At 42.2% G+C, this 17,604-nt stretch overlaps 1 protein-coding gene across 12 annotated transcripts in view; it reads left to right on the forward strand.

Moving 5' to 3' along the window:
- TNIK (TRAF2 and NCK interacting kinase) overlaps positions 1 to 17,604 on the forward strand; it is a 1,364,982-nt gene that overhangs the window by 1,127,872 nt on the left and 219,506 nt on the right. For all 12 annotated transcript variants that reach the window (XM_069618746.1, XM_069618750.1, XM_069618745.1 and 9 more), the window contains one exon: positions 3,830 to 3,994. In XM_069618746.1, the coding sequence (XP_069474847.1) occupies positions 3,830 to 3,994 (165 nt within the window). The remainder of the gene's footprint in view (positions 1 to 3,829; positions 3,995 to 17,604) is intronic.

A 17,604-nucleotide genomic window follows, 5' to 3' on the forward strand; every position in this document is an offset into this window, starting at 1 on the left:
CCATTAGGCAGTCCCATACATGCTGATAATGTGGCTGATTCAGGGAGTTCCTCACCGGAATGGGAGTCCTTGTCCCCTAAGGGGAGTTACTCCCAGTGAGGTCCCACTTTCCCAGACTCCTAGGTAGGGTCTTGCAGAGCCGACTCCCTCCTGAACCTCAAAGGGAATGGTTCGCACTTGGAGAAAAGGGAAGAAAATTGTTGATTTGTCCCACCAGTTACTACAATCTGCACTTGTCCAATCTTTGCAAACTGTGCCTCTACAGTAGGACAGCATCTTTGAGTCAGATTTTCTCTAAACCCTTCTATGGTCCTCCCGCTGACTGACGAGAAGGCAGGAAGAGTCTTTTGGTTCCAAATTTTAAGTAATAACAATTGTGCATTTAGGACTTTCATCAACAATTCCTGTGGAAATGTTCTTTCTAGTTTGCAAAGTAAAGCCGATGTACTGTCCGTATCTAGTTCCTGATCCTGACCGCTTCTTTTTCTCCACCATTACATATGAATTCTCTTATAAAGCGGTTGAAGGAGTGATGCAAACAAAATGTAACTCCTAAAATAGATGGGCCATCCTTGTTTCTGTTCTAAAGAATTTGAGAAATGTAAATCCTGCTTGATCCCTTACCTGTGTAATTTGGACCGATATGTTCTTATCATATATGTTCAATCAAACAGCTCACAGTGACATCAGTTGCCACAAATCTTTATTTCTGAAGTCAACACTTAATGTGTGACATGTGACAATTTTATCAAATACATGACATGTTTGATGATATACTAATACTTAAATGTCCCTACCAAGGGGCTTTGAACATAACTGGAATAATAATAACAGTATATATGGACCATTATTATTTTGAATTATGATGATCAAACTAAAAATAATAATTATAATAAGTAACTTTTATTACCGCATGTATTATATTAATCGGGTGCTTTCAGCCAATCAGAATGTTTGTAATGCAGTCAATATCTACTGGCATTGACTGCACTGCATGCATTATCACTTTAGAATCAGTTCTTTGATACAGAATAATGCATTCCTCCTTGTACTACCCGGAGCTGGAATGGCAACACTGATACAGAAAACTGATTAGCACTACATATCTAAAAAATATGATTTACCTTTTCTTTACACAACCCTGTTCTATTGTGGAAAAACACAAGAAAATAGTATCACCAATGCTATATTAACAGCACTACAAAAGCCAAAGCCCACACGTCAGGAAAACATGGCTGCCATTACTGCAACTATCCCTCACTGGGAGGGATCATATTTTACAACCTCTAAAAGCTACAAAATAAAACACCATTACATATTTTTCTATTTACTCAACTCACTATTAGCCTAATATTTTTACCTAATTACCAAAACTCCAAAACCTATATCCCTTTGGGAAGTGTAATAGTATAAGTCACTGTGGGAGGGGTTATTATCAAGGGATAATTGCCCACCTCCAAGTTATGTCCCGAAGCAAAGTCAAGGGCCATATGTTCGGAAGCTTTATTTTCCCAAACTATATTTTATCATGTCTTCTTGCCCAGAGGTGGTATTTCTATCCTTAACTATTGAAGGAAGGGGGGTTTATTTGCCACTACACAAATTGCAGACTGTGACCTTTAAGCTAAACAAAGATCTTTACTTTGGGCATATCAGACTGAGCTGTCTATACAGCTAACTGTCTACTACAGAGGTTCACATTAGATCTGAAGCTGAGGTTTCCTGTAAAGCATGTGTTAATTGTACTGCAGAACAGAAACAAGGCACTCGCCACATTATCAAGTTATCTTACATTTGAGATAATGCCAATGTTACACATTTCCCAATTCTTGCATTCAGTCAGAGTGCAATATATATTTTAATTAATTTTAATCCACAAAGGACTAGGGTGGTCATTTATTTTCCCCTGCCCTGGACTCCTGCAAAAATCAAGTTAGAATTAACCACCCATCAAGGTCTTCTCATGAAGATCAAATCTATATCATATGGTGAAGCGTTGTTCCTTATGCGATTCCTCTCTGTTTCACCAATCTGCACCAAATCCTGCATAGTTAGATGTTAGGGCCCTCCAGACATTACTTGCTGAATGACATTTGGCCACCCCACTCCTTTCCCCGTATTTCAGCACCCTTCACACATGAGACGGTTGCCAGAAATCGGCGAAACATCAATGTGGTCGTAGAAGGACCGCCTCAACCCTAGAATGCACTGTTTCTGAGACGTTTGCACTGCAGTGCCCTGCAACAAACGGCACCACGCTGGGTGAGGCAACAAGTGGGGAAAGAGCACAGTAGGTCCCAGTATGCAGCAGCACACCAATTCTCACCTCCCCCAATGTCTGCCCATGGGTTTGTCAGCCAGCCAGCCACACACGCCCATTCTCAGTGAAGTTTACTTCAGAATTCAAAGCACATCAAGCGATAAGAGAATTAGAACAGCGACCTACAGGATCATTGATTTTCAACAATTGATGAGTGTTGTCATGTTTGTCCGCGAACCCGTTCGGTGAACGCGTACTTTTTGCTAGTATAAATTAAGTTGAATGTGCAATTCCCAATTATAATACATTTTTAACTAATTAGGAACATCCTTGTCCAGTTTTCTGGGTTTGAAAAATGTTCTATTGTGGTCAGAAGGGGATAATGTGGTAGTTCAGTGGGTTTTAAAAAGGTTGTGGTCTAGAGTATGTGGTAGTTATGAACAAATTAACATGATTGAATCTATTGGAAGGTAGTTGTAGCCAAGTGTTGGACTTCAATGACGCTGTTATAGTTTCATGGGATGGCAATAATTTGATGCAAAGTCGAAGAGTGGGTATAAGACCTTCCTCATAACCTCTGCCCTCAATAGGCAGGAAACTGATTCACAGGATCTAAACATCTACAACAAGTCTGTACGATTTTGTAGTACTTCTTTTAAACCCCGCCACCAATGTAAAGCCCTGCTTTAAAATATGCCATAATTACATGCTTTAGGGGATTGGCCAAAGGTAAAACGTCGAAACATGTTCTGTAAACATCTAAATGATGGAGGGTTTGTGGGTATCAAAAAGATGCTTTGGGCGCTGTATTCGAATCCTCCTTTAAAGCATTTTATTTCTGCTTTAAAGCATTTTGTTTCAAGATGAAATCACGTCTTGGGGGATTTTGATTTGTTTCGCGGAATAACCCTTGTTTTTAATAATGAACACATGCATGTGGAATGACCAAATCTTTTTGCATGACTTGTTTGTAAACTAATCTTTCCTCTACTATCTAGTTTCTGGTGCAATGGTTGAATTTAACAGCTTGGAAAGGGTCTCCTTTCAGAGTTCTATTGAAGATCCCGAATGTCCTGGTTTTTCTGTCAATGATTCTTCATTTCTGAAATTGTCTCTCAAACATTTTGATTCTTACAGTTCAAATTAATATCGAGCTGTGGTGGCTGATTTTGGGAACCCTCAAGTTTTCAATATAAATAGCCATTACAAATGTTGATGGAATCAGTACTAGAAGACTTTTTACATCGTCTCCTGGTTTCCAGCTAAATGCAATTTGATTTACAAAGGTCGACTTTCTTTAGTGTCAGAAAATGCACAATTATTATTTGAATAATTTCACAGATTGGATAGTATTTTTAATGGCACTCTTTATTAGTACAAAAAGAGTTCTTCAGAAAAATTTGCTCAAAGCCTTTCATGAATAATATTTAACAATCACGTTACTATTAATTATTTGCATACATACATTAATGGACTGATTGGCGACATATGAAATGGCTATAGAGGGATAGGTTATGTGGGTGGCATTTCGTCTGGTTATGTGAATTAATGTTTTCATCTGTTAATTAGGTAGAGGATCGATCCAGATTGAACCGACAGAGTTCCCCCGCAATGCCTCATAAGGTGGCTAACAGGATATCGGACCCAAACCTGCCTCCGCGGTCAGAGTCCTTTAGTATTGGAGGGGTCCAGGCTGCACGAACACCGCCAATGCACAGGACCGTGGATCAGCAGGTACCAGAGGCTTATAACGCAGCACACTCGCAGACACAAGCATGAAAGCAATACAATTGCACATTTTGTCAACCTGCTTCTTTATTGGAGGTTTATTAGATTCTGATGAAATCCGCGTCAAGTTTACGTGTGTTGGGCAGTATTGTTAAAAACACGTCATGTATGAGGATGGAGTGGCACACGGAATGTGTATGTGTATATATATATATATATATATATGTGTGTGTGTGTGTTTTGGCTGCCCATTTCAAACTAAATTCCCATTGTGCTTTGCTGGTCAACTACGGAGACACATGAAAAGGGGCACTTGGAAATCAACACTTCCAATCAAGGATATTCTCATTCAGTCTATCTCAATGTAATATGTATTGTCTTCCGCTCCCCTTGGTGAGGTTCTCTACTCCTTCTATGCTTTCCACAGGATTTTGCTACATTCATGCTTGAATCTTGCGTGTTTCACATCTCGTTCTTCTGACTCACTAATTTCTGACCTTACTACTTTGTGTTCTCTTGCCTTTTCAAGTGGCTGTCGTAATCTGGTGTTTCTCGTTATATTGCGCATACTAACTCTTTCCCTACTAATATTGTTAAATGAGAATAGATTCTTCTATTTTTGTATTTGACAATGTAGCCTTAATTATTCGTTTCCAGTTGTTGCTTAGTATGCACTTGTTCTACCATTACTGAAAAAAGCTTCTCTTGACGGCTCTTCTTCTTCTTCGGACTATAGATTGCTTTCTTTACAGCCTTTCCTCTCCAAAGTTCCTAACCAGATTCTTTCTTTCCAATCATTTGCTTTGCTTAGTTCCTTGTCATTTTTCCCCCTTCTTCAATCAGGCTTTAATCTGAGTCCATCTAGCGGTCTTTCCTCCGGGGGACATCGCCAGATCTTTCTTCTAAGTTCGCTCATCTTTGCTTGTCTACATATTTTGAAACCGTGGATAATTTTATGAGTGTGTCTTCTTTAGGTTTTTCCACGTTTGTTTCATAGTGGTTTCATGCTTACGGAGCTGTACATTATTTCACTTTGTTTTAGAAAGGGGTATTTTCTTCCTGTCTTCAGTATAACGTAGTCCCATAGGGAATGGTGTGTGGTTCTTTATCCTTTACTCTATACACTCTTCCTTGTTTTTCTGTCATGTCTTGCTGTGGTCTTAATCCGTACCTTAGTGCAGATGATTCCTAGGTTGTCTCTGAATTCAATATGCAGCTGACTAATCAGTTTTTGTGACTCCACCTTGCCCCTTTTGCTAGTTCCATGAAACTTTATTCCACAACCCTTCCGACATCTCTTGCGTTGGATTTCTGACTTCCTGTGGCATACCTATATGAGCCACGTTTTCTAAGCCGGCCCAGATTGCCATTACAACCACTATAGCCTAGATGTATTTTTTATAAGCTCACATAGTGCTATTCTCAATAACATCACCCTTGATGTTTGATCTTGCACTGAGCATCTCAGACACTTCCCACCTGCACTTGTTTCCTAAGGTCAGCCTGTGGCCTGTTCTGAACACCAAGTTCATTTGGAAAATGAAGGTTCTGCAACAGCCAAAAAGGATTGTTCATAATAGACCTGCCTGCCAGGGCACTAGTGAGCAGCACTTACGAGCACTATGCACATGAGGTATGCCGCCTCTCGGTTGCTTTAAATGTGATTCTATTGGATATTAATTAAGGCATATGTGTAATCCCAACCAATCTCTCACAAGCGAAAACCCTTTCATAAAGTCTTTCAACTTTGGCTAAGTTTCCTCAATGAACTTCAATTCATGATAGTATTTAGAATATGCTTGTTTTTAATTGTGTGTGTGTGCCAGTGCAAAGAACCCCACTAATGATGTGAGAGAACAAAGCTGCTATTGTGATCTCTTGAAAGATGCTTAATTTACTAAGATAAGAACATTCCTTTTTTTTTTGGGCTATTAGGTGTCACTTGTGTTGCATTAGAACACAGATGGGGAGAAATGGCACATGAGGAGCGACACACAGCTTGTAGCTGCTGTTTGGTTATATGTCCACCCATTGACTACCTATGGCCATTCCCACCCAGTTCCTGCCCTTTCCCACCCAAAACACCGCCTCATCAAGCCTTACCATCTAACTTTGCACTCGAACTACCTGGCAGTGTTTTTTCAAAGCAGTTGCCTGAGAGTGAATGACTTAATTGGGTTGTAAAGCTGCTACTGGTGTAATAAAATGTTGTTACCAGCCACTCTATTTATAAGCGCTCTTCATGTCCCTCACTGAGGTCCTGTTAAAAACAAGCATTTGCAAAGACGACAGTTGTAGCTTGTGTACAACTTTTAGGTATTTGCCAGGCACAGCTACTACTAGATGCCCAAGTACTCGCTCCATTTTGCACTTGCTACCATCAATGGTCAATTAATACCACTACGGCAAAAAAGCCCAAACTGTTGTCACTGCCAATGCTTGTTATTTTGTGTTGGGAGGAAGGAGCTGGTAGCACTGCAGATTGATCTTTATTTCAATGAAGCACAATGTCTGAGACTGCTAGGGATTGAAGCAGGATTGCTAGGACTGCTAGGACATCCAGGGAATGAAACATGTTTGCTAGGACCAACATTATAAATGTCAACACTGGGAGCACAAAAAGGAGTTATTTAGTCAGTAGTAATGCTGAAATGCTGGCGTGGTTGGGGCTTTCACTGACCAGCCTTAGATACCCCTATCTTGGAGTAAAGAATCAAGATTTGTGACCAGCTAATCTGTTTCACAGAATGAATGCCGCACTAAGGTGTTGTGAAATGTATCCTGTCTGAAATATGCTATCCAATTGGCCTTTACAAATCTGATTTAACTCCATTCGGTCAGGCAGAGGGAACAATAGATCAAGCAGGCTCTTGACTGCACCGGCTCTGCCATCATGTCTGAATATGGGAGCAGATGGAATAAGTATGTTAAAGAACATTTTAAATATCAGAAACATTGGAACTTTAGAGCCCTGGTAAATCATCAATGTGCATTTGCCTCACACTGTTGAAGTTGTACATTCTTCCTTCCGTGCTTTTTTCCCCTTGCACATACGGAGATCTTGTTTCTTATTTATATCCTTTTGGATAATTGTATTAAAAAAACAAAATTTCAATGATAGTCTTTCTTCTATTAAACATTGGCTATTTTGCTGAGTTGTGTATAAGTTACAAACCATTTGTTTGCTTCCTTTAAAAAAAAAGTTACGTTTTGGCTTAGGATCAACAGAAAACAAGTATGGCATGTATTGTCCAACAATCTTTATTGACTTGGCTGGATGGGTAGTATGCGCGCCCCTAGGGCGTGCATTTTTTCAACAAATACCCTAAGACCGGATAAGGGTAATGGGCTAAAGTTGTTAGATCGGGTTTTTATTTAAAATGGTGCAAGAGGCTACCTAGGGGACCACTGGACCGTCCAGGATTCCCTATTCTAGAGGACATACTAAGGGCTACAGTGCCAAACTCGTTCCTTGGCTCAAACCTGGTCTCTGTAGTATTCAGTGCACTTCTTGACTTCATTCTCAGCAATATAGTGCATATCCACCCTCCTTGGTTTTACCGCCTGAGGCATATAGCACACAGTTTGCTTCTTGACTTCACCTACCAGAAGGTACTTCTCCCCTGTTCGTTAGGCTTTATGTCAGGCATGGATATTCTAAGCCTTCACCTGCAGGTCACCCAACACAGGCCAGTATACCATCCCTTTACACAAACTCTGAACTGCAAGAATGTCTTCTAGCTTACTTGGGTCTTTTCAGGCTGTAGGACTGTTATCCATCAGCCATTGGTTTACAAACCTGGGTATGGTTTCCTGGTCAATAGTGCAAGCTCTTCTGGTCACTCTCCCAAACTGGTGTTTCCCCTGAGTTGTAGGTATAGGCCTCTGCAGGCTCTTAGATATTGTTTCTAAATCTTCCCCTTCTATGGTCTAGCTAGTCCTCTCTGGCTTCTCTCCACTTTTAACTGGTCACACGCCTGGTGAATAAACTTTTTTGCCGGGTTCTTTGCTGTTTTATGGGCCTGCTAATTAGTGTAATGGTCTATCACTTTTGCTAGGTTGCTCCCAATTTTTAGCTTGGATCTCTATCTTTGATTATTCCCCCTCTCCATGTGTTCTCTGACCAGTATTACTAATCGGATGTGGCCCGGCTACATATGAAGTTTTAAAAGGTTGCACCATCATGTTGAAGTCATGCAGAATTAGTGTTGCAGTACCATGGCTATGCACAGGAGTCGGAGGCTCCCTGGTGTCTGTGGGAATGTTGTCAACTGTTCCGGTATACAGTAAGTCAATCACCAGCCACTTCCTAAGTGAGTGTGGGGTAAATAAAATGTATTCTGGCTCAGGAATGTGGTGAAATCTTTATCCGCAATGCTTAAAATCCTGTCGCGCCCATCTGAGATCTCTGCGGGGACATGGCCTGCTTTTATTTCCTCGTAGGTCCAAAGGATTAGTGTGCCAAATGGAGTTGTAGCCTCGCTAATGTTTCTCAAACAAGGCCTATATACTCGAGGCACTGTGGCACACCTACCCCTGATGATAGGAGCCGTCATGCCCTATGACACACGGAGGAGCTCTGGGGAGTCCACTGTATACTGCCTTCAGTAATCAAAAAATTGTACTCTTGATAGAAAACACCCTGGCAATTGAAGTCCAGGAATATGCTATGGTATTTCCAACTATCTGTTGCATCATGCCAAACCTGACCTTTTAACACAGTGCCATGACAATGTCACTAGTACTATCCAGGCTAGACTATGTCTACTGCCTGAACCTGGGCCTCCAGAATATGTATTAAACCATGTACATAGAACACAGAATGCTGCTGCCAGACTCCTCCTAAGATTCCAAAGATGGGAACACACCACCACAGCCCATCTGAATGCTCCATTAGCTTCCAGTTGGTCTTAGAATTTTTTTCAAAACCCTTTGTTTCATCCACTACACCTTTTATGGCAGGGACCTCGAAACCACTAAGAACAAATTGATCCACATGCAGTCGACCAGAATGCTTCGATCCGGCAACATTGTGGTCATAACAGTGCCAAGCTTCCACCAGAAATGTTACAGGGGATCTTCCTTCTTATCTGTATCCATAGAGTTCCCCCGCCCCTTCTTCTTCTGCACTTATGAGATACAACCTATCTGACGTGCCCTGCACTTTGCCACATCACTGGCTGCACTACCAATGTTCTTGTTCACCTTTATTTAGTCATGAACGTATTCTGTATCTTGTTCTCTCCTATGCTCTGCACTTTCCAATTTCTCCCCCCTCCCAAGCACTATCCCCCTTTTCCCTTCCCCATGCACTTGCACGTTCTCAATGTTACTGGGCCTACTAAGATCGTTTGTTTTTGTTTTCTCCACTGTTCCCCCTCCCTTTGCCTGGTCGCGCTCTGAAACACCTGTGTAGGAGCGCAATACAAATAAAATATCACATCATATCATATATTCCTCTTGAGCAGACTTAATCCACCTAGTCTTCAGGAAGTGCCTCTAAACCTGACTTTAGACAAGTCTGCATCTGGCATGCTCGCATGGCCCTGCCTTAATGCCAAGACCAATTAAAGCAGCCTAGGGCGTTGACCACCAACAGCCACCCCAAACCCAAACCCAATGACCTAACGGATAAAATCAGACAAATGAACACAGGTATACAGCCCCAAAATGCAAACCAGTGATACTTTTTACAACATGAAAAATACATACTTGAGCAATGAATGAACAGTACACCAACCCCACAAACCAGGATGCAACAGAGACGGGCCCTTCTTTTCTACCTCGCCCACACATCTCTATCCATGATGCTCCAACCAACAATCTCAGGAGGTCAAACTCGGTCAAGTCAGTCTTAATTGCTCTCACCCATAAGCCAGACTCTGACAAAATGGCTTCTGCTCTGCAAGCATATGAGGAGTCGGTAAACAGCCGACTCAGTCCCCATTTTTCTACAAACCAACAGTGATCCCAATCATAAAGGTGAAATAGGTACAGCCAAGAAAAGTAGCTCCTTTGCCTTTTGTGGAAATGTGGTCCGACGGAATGCTTTACTCTTAGAAGGAATGTGAATGTGATCCCGTAACAATCAGAACAGCAAAGTAAAACCAAAATGAGAAAGAATGTCCAATCAAGGTTCTATACAAATAAATCTACTTTCAACAAACACACTCATGTACACATAATTATTAAAAACACTATGAAATCCTACCGCTGTATGAGAGAACCCAGAAAATGCAGAGATCGAAAGATGCAGCACTCTGGTTTGGTTTTTTATTGAAAAAGTGCGCAAAGCCCTTGGGCATCTCGGCGCTTGGCTTAGAAAACGTGGTTAAAATAAGTGCCATACAATGGTTACAGAAAGCAGAATACATAGTAGAGGTAGTACGTAGAGTAGGATGGACATGCATTAGAGAAGGGTAACTTAGCCTTTTTAGAGAAGAACTCAGCCAGGTACATAAAGGGCAAGAACATGGAAACAGAGCGTCTAAACAAGGGCAAGCACACCTCTAATTACGGGGCGCTACAAACAAGTGCAGATCGGGACAGATTCAGTAGATCGGGCAGATGCAAAGTAAGGCTCGCTTTTCTGACAGAGTTACAACAAATACATGGTCCGAGTAATGGACATATGGCATGGGAAGCTCACCTCATGTAACGGGGAGCTGCGTCAAGTACATATCAGGTTGTAGTCAAAGTGGCAGGCATATGCAAAGGCAAGTTCGCTTTCATTAGCGGAGCTGTATCTGGTACATATCAAGACATAATCAGAATAACGGAGATATGACATGGAAAGCTGGCCTCATGTAACCGGGAGCTGCATCAGGTATATGTTAGGTTATAATCATAGTAGCAGATATATGCAAGGGCAGTCTTGCCTCTGGTACAGAAGGGAAAGTTTAAATCAAAATGGCAAAAAATTCACTGTATGTTAAACAGAGGCTGCCCTTTTAAGTCAAGATGCATGAGAAGGTACACGTATAGAAGCAAACTAATGGGAATGCCGGACTTGTTACACACGCGTAGTGATAGTTGTGCCAGCGTAGGCTAACATTGGAAACAGTAGAATGCGTACATGAATGGGTTGAAGGCGGCCGAGAGATCACAATAAAAGTGATTACACACTTGAAGAGATCGGACTCAATAGCATACTGAACTTGCTGCATGAGGGCAGAAGTACGAATGTTAGTGGAGACAGTAAGGAAAATTGGGATACCTGAGTCAGTAGGGCATGCTGCGTAGCAGTAATGTTAGTAACGGAAGTTACGATGATGAACAGTAATCCCTGGTAGTAATAGTAATTGGGAGAGTAAGATCTACAGGTGGCAGCCTGTTTATAGAACATTAGGTAATGCGCTATCTGTCGTGAATACAGTCGAGTGTATTTTGGCAGAACAACGGCAGAGTTGATACAGTTATGAGAGAGACGTAAAAGTTCTGAATATTTCGGAGAACAGAAGTTCAAGGTATTTCGGAGAGGTTAGGACCAAAGTTCCACTGAAGAAGCAAGAACGAAGTCTGTTGGGAGAAATGTGGAACCAGAGTATACGCAGGGACAAGAGTGACTGAAGTAGAGATTGAATGCTCTCGTAGTGAATGAGAAGGGAAGTAAGCACGTCTGGCCAGTGCGAGTAGCAACAGTGGATAGGTCAATGACCACAAATGCACACCTCTTACCTGAAGTTAATCAGAATCAGGATCATGCAGGCAGTTGAAGTGGGCCTTGTGTAGGTAAGAGTGGTGAGCTCAAGGCCTGGGAAAGGACAGGGGAAAGACACAACTTGGCCTTAGATGCAGCTTTTGATGCCAGGTGCGGCTCCGCCATTACTCTGGGTAATGAAAACACTGGGGATAGGCAATAGGCAACCAAAATGTTCCTAAAAAGGATATGTTCATGTGCAGAAATTACCTAATATGTGTTTAGGGTCCAAAGATTGAGTGGTTATGAGTTAATAATACCTTTCTGCTGTTCTTAGGTGCAGAGAATTGTGCTGGGTCAAGTTGAAAGCTGGCGTCTAGTGGGTTCAAATCAGGAATTCTACATAGTCCGAATGCAGCGTTTAGTTCATGCAGGGATTCGAGACATTGGTAACTGATGGTTGGGTATTTGACGTGATGCTCCATAGGTTTCACTTGAGGTCCATTGGTTCGATGCTTTGACCTTGGTGCTCCAATGCAGGATTTAAAGAAGAAGCGGTTTGAGTTTGGTCTGCAGCCGCAAGCAGGTGTTCTAGCCAAATACGTAGCCTGTTTTGCTTGGCAAGATGCAACAGCAAACCAGTTTGACAGGTGTGATGTAGGTAGTTCAAAGTTTAATTGAGGGCCGAAAACATCACCAGCGAGTCACTCTAGTTAGAATATGGTGAACAGTAATCGAATGCGGTTCGACTGATTTGATGTGGTAGAACATGGTGCTTTGACTGGTTTGGTACTCCAGATGCTGCAAGACCCGCTCAATGGGTGCTGAAGCAAGGTTAGTCTGTTCAGGGTCTACTCTTCCAGCCTAAGAAGAGTTGGTGTTGAGTGGGAGGTCCTGGTCCTCATGAAGAATCACCCCCAATATGCATTGGAGTGGGTAGGGAGCAGAGCTTGCCTCTGCCTTGGACTGCTCCTTCACCTCAGTGGTTGAAGGTTCTGGAAAGATGAACTCTCCCAAAAGAGGTCCAAATTAATTCATGTGTTTGTACATGAGTGATTCAACGAAGGAGTGGGAGATGCCCTTTTTTTGTCAAAAGGCCACAGGTGATTGGACCAAAGCAAGCCTACTTTAAGGGGTCCAATCCAATCCCTGTTTTTGAGACAGTTGGTCTTTGCCTTCTTACATCTTACCCAAAGTACTTTGTGCTAAACGAAGTGGCAGAGGAGACATGAAAGAGAGATTTAGAGAGAAACAAGACATGGAATGTTCCTTCAACAATGCTGTTCTCCCTCCATCTATAGTAACCCTGCCCCTTTGCCATAGCAACAAAGGCCCTGTTGGTATGCAACACCCTGGTGTGAAGCTAGTTTTTTTGGGGTGGGTGTGTCTTTTGATTCCTGTTTCACAAGACAGCTCCTGCTGGGAGGCTGTCCTGCTGGAGAGAGGTTTTACCAGACCGTATAAAGATTCAAAGGAGAGGCACAGTTATTGTCTCAGGCTGCCTAACCAGAATACACATAGACTGCCACAGCTAGTTGGGCTCACATGTATGATATTAATTGGATGGGGCTTTAATAATTATGACAGATACTAACCACCTTACCCTAACTCTGGTATGGCTTATTTTTAAAGTTTAAAACTGACACCATGATAGTGACTCTCATAGCTATGTGGTGCGGGAACAGGGGTGCATGTCTTAAAAGCAACCCCTGCACTGAAGTGACTTGGATGTCAATTCAGCTGTCAAGAGTGCACCTTTGACCTCTACACTTGCTCTGTACTACGAGAGCAGGCACTTCTGATCAGGATACTGATTCCGTAGGACACAGGAGTTCACTATGCTTTAGGCATGGAGGTTGCTGAAAAGGTGGCCTGTTTAGCAGGCCACCCTTTCTGAGATAGAATTACCTGAATCATTTTATGATTATTAAAATAAAAATAAATGCTTCTACATCCTTGCCAGATGGCAATCCATCACACACAGTATGCCATAATCATCCGAAAATGTAACCCTGAACAATACCTTACAATGGACAACACAGAAAAAACCTCCATTCCCAGGTCAACAGAAGACTCGAACTCAGAGGGATCCCTTTTCCCTGAAGCTAGGGAGGTGCAGTCACTATCCAATAGTTCCCCTAGGGGTGGTATAATGCGGGAAGACCTAATTGGGAGGGGCAGGGACCACCTCCCTTCTAGGGATAAGGACAATCTTCTGGCATACAGCCCAATGAATGTTGCTACTCCCCGACATTCCTTAGCCCTCCCGATTGTCTAGAGCCACTGCATTGAAAGCAAGCCTGTGTATTGTTGTCCTGTAGGGCCTAACACCAAAAGTACTAGGATGAGGAATAACACAGGAGACATAAAGACCATTCACTGTGATAACACTGGTACGAAGTGGCTCCAAGGAGGCATGAGGATTAAGTCAATAACAAAGAAGAAGGACTTGTGCAATCCGCATGGGAGGAACTGGATACAAAAGTATAAAAATGAACAAAGGCTGTTAGAATAAAGAGGCCCTACCACAGAGCAGAACGCTGCCGGAATCAGAAGCACTGTGGTGGTGGGTGCAGCAGTGTCCAGTTCCTGTTGGGGAAAGCAGTCAGTGCCCGAAGTCTCTAGCACAGGAGAATCAAATGGCGACCGTAGCTGTGGAGAAACGGAGAGCGGCAAGAGGACGCCAATGAAGTTCTCCGCCCGCCGGGTGATGGTGGACTGAATCCTGAAGGCTGGAAAACACAGCAAAGCCACAAGTGCAGATGAGAGAATCTCACGGAGCCGGAGAAGTGTGCCCCATTTCCAGGAAGTCCTGGCAATGTACCGAAGACACGTAAGAGGTAAGGGGAGGTAAATGAAACCCAAAGGGAACCATGGGTTGACACAGAGGCTAATGTGGCTTTTCCTCAGCCCAGTATTAGCAAGGAGATTAATGAAAATAACCAGAGAAGCATCTGGGACAACACCAGTAAGAAGGAAAGCTTCAGAGGAAATCTTCCTCAGCGCTTTGGTAACGAGGAAACCCTGACCACCATAAAAGGGTCTGGGATCCCAACAGTGAAAAGGAAAGCATGAGATGAAATCTTACTTGGCTCAGTGATAGTGAGGAAACCACCAGCCTCCAGAGAAGGGTGTGGTGCACCAACAGTGAGAAAATAAATGTACAAAGTAATACCAGAAATAGGGAGTAATTCTCATGGGATCGAACAAAGAGACTTCATAAAGACATCAGGGGAAGGGATTCATTCCCCCTGGCTGTACTGTGAACGGAACCAAGCACCACCAGGAGAAGGGAGTCATTCTGCTGGTACAGGCCCAGAACTTGTATGTAAGATGCCTGGGGAAGGGAATCATTCCCTCTGGCTTTGTGATGAACCATGCAAAGTAACACCAGGGTAAAGGATGCATTCACTTGGTACTGAGTTGAATGTTGTATTGGATACACCAGGTGAAGGGAATCATTCCCACTGGTTCCATTGGGAACTGCATCAGTTTACATCAGGAGCATCAGGAGAGTGGAGTCATGGTCCTGGATATTGCATAAAGACTCAGCAATGTGTGTAATCAAGGGGAAGGGAGTTGTTCCCCCTGGTATTTCTGTTTGAAGAGAACATTGGTTGGGACCCTGTTCAAGAAGCAGAAGAAGGGAGTCATTCTCCTGAAGAAGAAACTTTCTGTTAGTTTATCTTTTAGTTATAGTGTCAGAGTTCGAGTAGGATTTGACACAGGACGGTGGGACTTTGATTTGATGGACATTCTGGCCTTTCCGTAGTTCAAGGCATGGAAACCCCTCTTCAGGTTAGGGACAGTGAGGTTTTCTGTTTGAGAAATAAAGTTGTATTACCAAAACCATGCCACCTTTGTCTCAGCTTCCTTCTTCTACACCCTTACACAGATCAAACATTAAACTACATTAACATTTTCCTTCATTAATCTTAGATCTACTCGTGTTCCACTAACTGACTCAGCATTCCATCTCCTACATTATTTCGACAACACGGCAATGCAAAAGCTCACATTTGTAGTGCCAGAGCACCCTTGCCCACTCACCAGCTGCTAAGATGGTGTCCTTGTGCTGTCATTCATTAAATACATCTTGGCTACACTTTTCTGGATAAAACACAATTCCCAGGTGTCCGCCCCACAAACTGCATGGAGCCATACGGCACTCAGGACTGGTGTACTTATGACATGCACTCAGTCCCAGAGCATTTGTCTGCCATCCCTCAAACCTTGTAATACTCAAATCCCTGCTCTTTACTTGCAGAGCCACACAAGGCCACCAAAATGTCAGGCCGGTTTACTAAGTTTTACTTTATTTCTAGCAAATACTTTGAAAAACATCTTTTCATTGTGATTTAATCGTGAATTGTTTTTGGGGCAACTCATGCTCTGATCAGGCACGTATACTTTATTTTGGTTGGTCAATGTATTTATGCCTGCAAGGCATTGCAGTCCATATACAAGAGGTTTACATCATGCTTAACTTTTCTTTGCAAACCTTCTTAAAGGAGTCCACAGGCGAGGAGGAGACAGCAACACCAATGTTTCAAGGATTACCCCAAACTACATTCGATCAATATTGGGACCGCCCGTTGAACCAGGCCCATACAACTATAATGCAAAAGAAATTCCAATATAGGGAAATACAATCTTTGAAAAAATATTTGTGACATGAATTATCATACAAAAAACCAGTCATCACTGTAAAACTATTTTCAGACCTATGTTAGTGCATTGGCAATGATCTCTCAAGCATAGTTAGGTTTCCCGTTGCCAAAAAGAGCTGAACCCAAAGTGTTTTGTGTTCCAATACTAGTAGTTATGGGGGTGTTGAGGGTTAGTTTTTGCGCCAGCCAGATAACGTAATGTCCTCCCTCCTTTTGGTGGAATTAATTTGATTTATTTATTACAAATATGATTCCAAGAACAGAGTTCTTTCCAAAAAGCACTTGTTGATCACAAATCCATTGTGTGTCATACATTCAACATTTAGTACAGGATATGGTTTGCTGTTTGAGAGGTTCTTGCCGCTTTTCACGGCCAGGGTGTAGAAGCCTAATCCGGTTTATGCAGTCAAAGAAAAGTTGGTACCTTGTGATAACTCTGAATAAAATGTGTAGAAAAACAACTAGACCGTTGCTCAATGATGGTGTCTTCTGAATGGAGGCCTCTTTCCGGAAGACTGATGAAGGCAGCTTTTTTTATCTGGACTGTGATTACCAACAGTCTTATATAAGAAACACCCCAAAAACTCCCTTAGCAGTTCGTTGGTCTTATTGAATTTGCCTTTGAAATATTTCATTGGTTCAGAACGCTGAAATATGAATTAAAATAAAACATTTTCTTCAAGTCCATTTGAGGAATCAAACGTGTTCTGAAGTGCTTCAAAAATGTCGAGTTCCTATTCTGTTTTTAAAACAATTCTCTAGCGGAGTCCCCAAGCCACTCCTAACAAGTGTCTTTAAATTATAATTGTGGTCAATAAAGAAGGCAGGAAAGTCTTCAAATTGCCACGATTATCTTTAAAAAAAATATTTAAGTAGAAACCTATCGGGTTTTTTAATGACTTTTTTTTACCCTTCGTTAGGTCTGCTTTGTCTGGCCTACACAAGGAGCAGTGGTGTTGCTACCTTTGTGCCTACCCCACACTTGTTATAAGAGCCAATTAAGACCTAGCTACTGACTGGTCCAGTTACACGTGTGAGCCCTTGCTTTTTGACAAGCGCCACTTTGCATCCTGGATCTATAATTTCGTTTTCCGTATCACAAATGGCCTACACGTCCCAGCAAGTATTGTGTGCTCGTAAAAAGCTATGTCTGGCTGAAGTTGTTGAGTTATTACATTTATTTAAATAGTAATCAAAGAAGGTGAAAGTTTCTGAGTAGAACATGACAGTGTAACTAAATCAAACATAATAAAGAGTTTTTTGATTTCAAGGACCTTACTGGTCCTGCCCCTCTAGCACATTTGTAA

The sequence above is a fragment of the Ambystoma mexicanum genome, chromosome 10 (assembly GCF_040938575.1).
Source record: "Ambystoma mexicanum isolate Mex_15411 chromosome 10, UKY_AmexF1_1, whole genome shotgun sequence".
NCBI classification, from domain to species: domain Eukaryota; kingdom Metazoa; phylum Chordata; class Amphibia; order Caudata; family Ambystomatidae; genus Ambystoma; species Ambystoma mexicanum.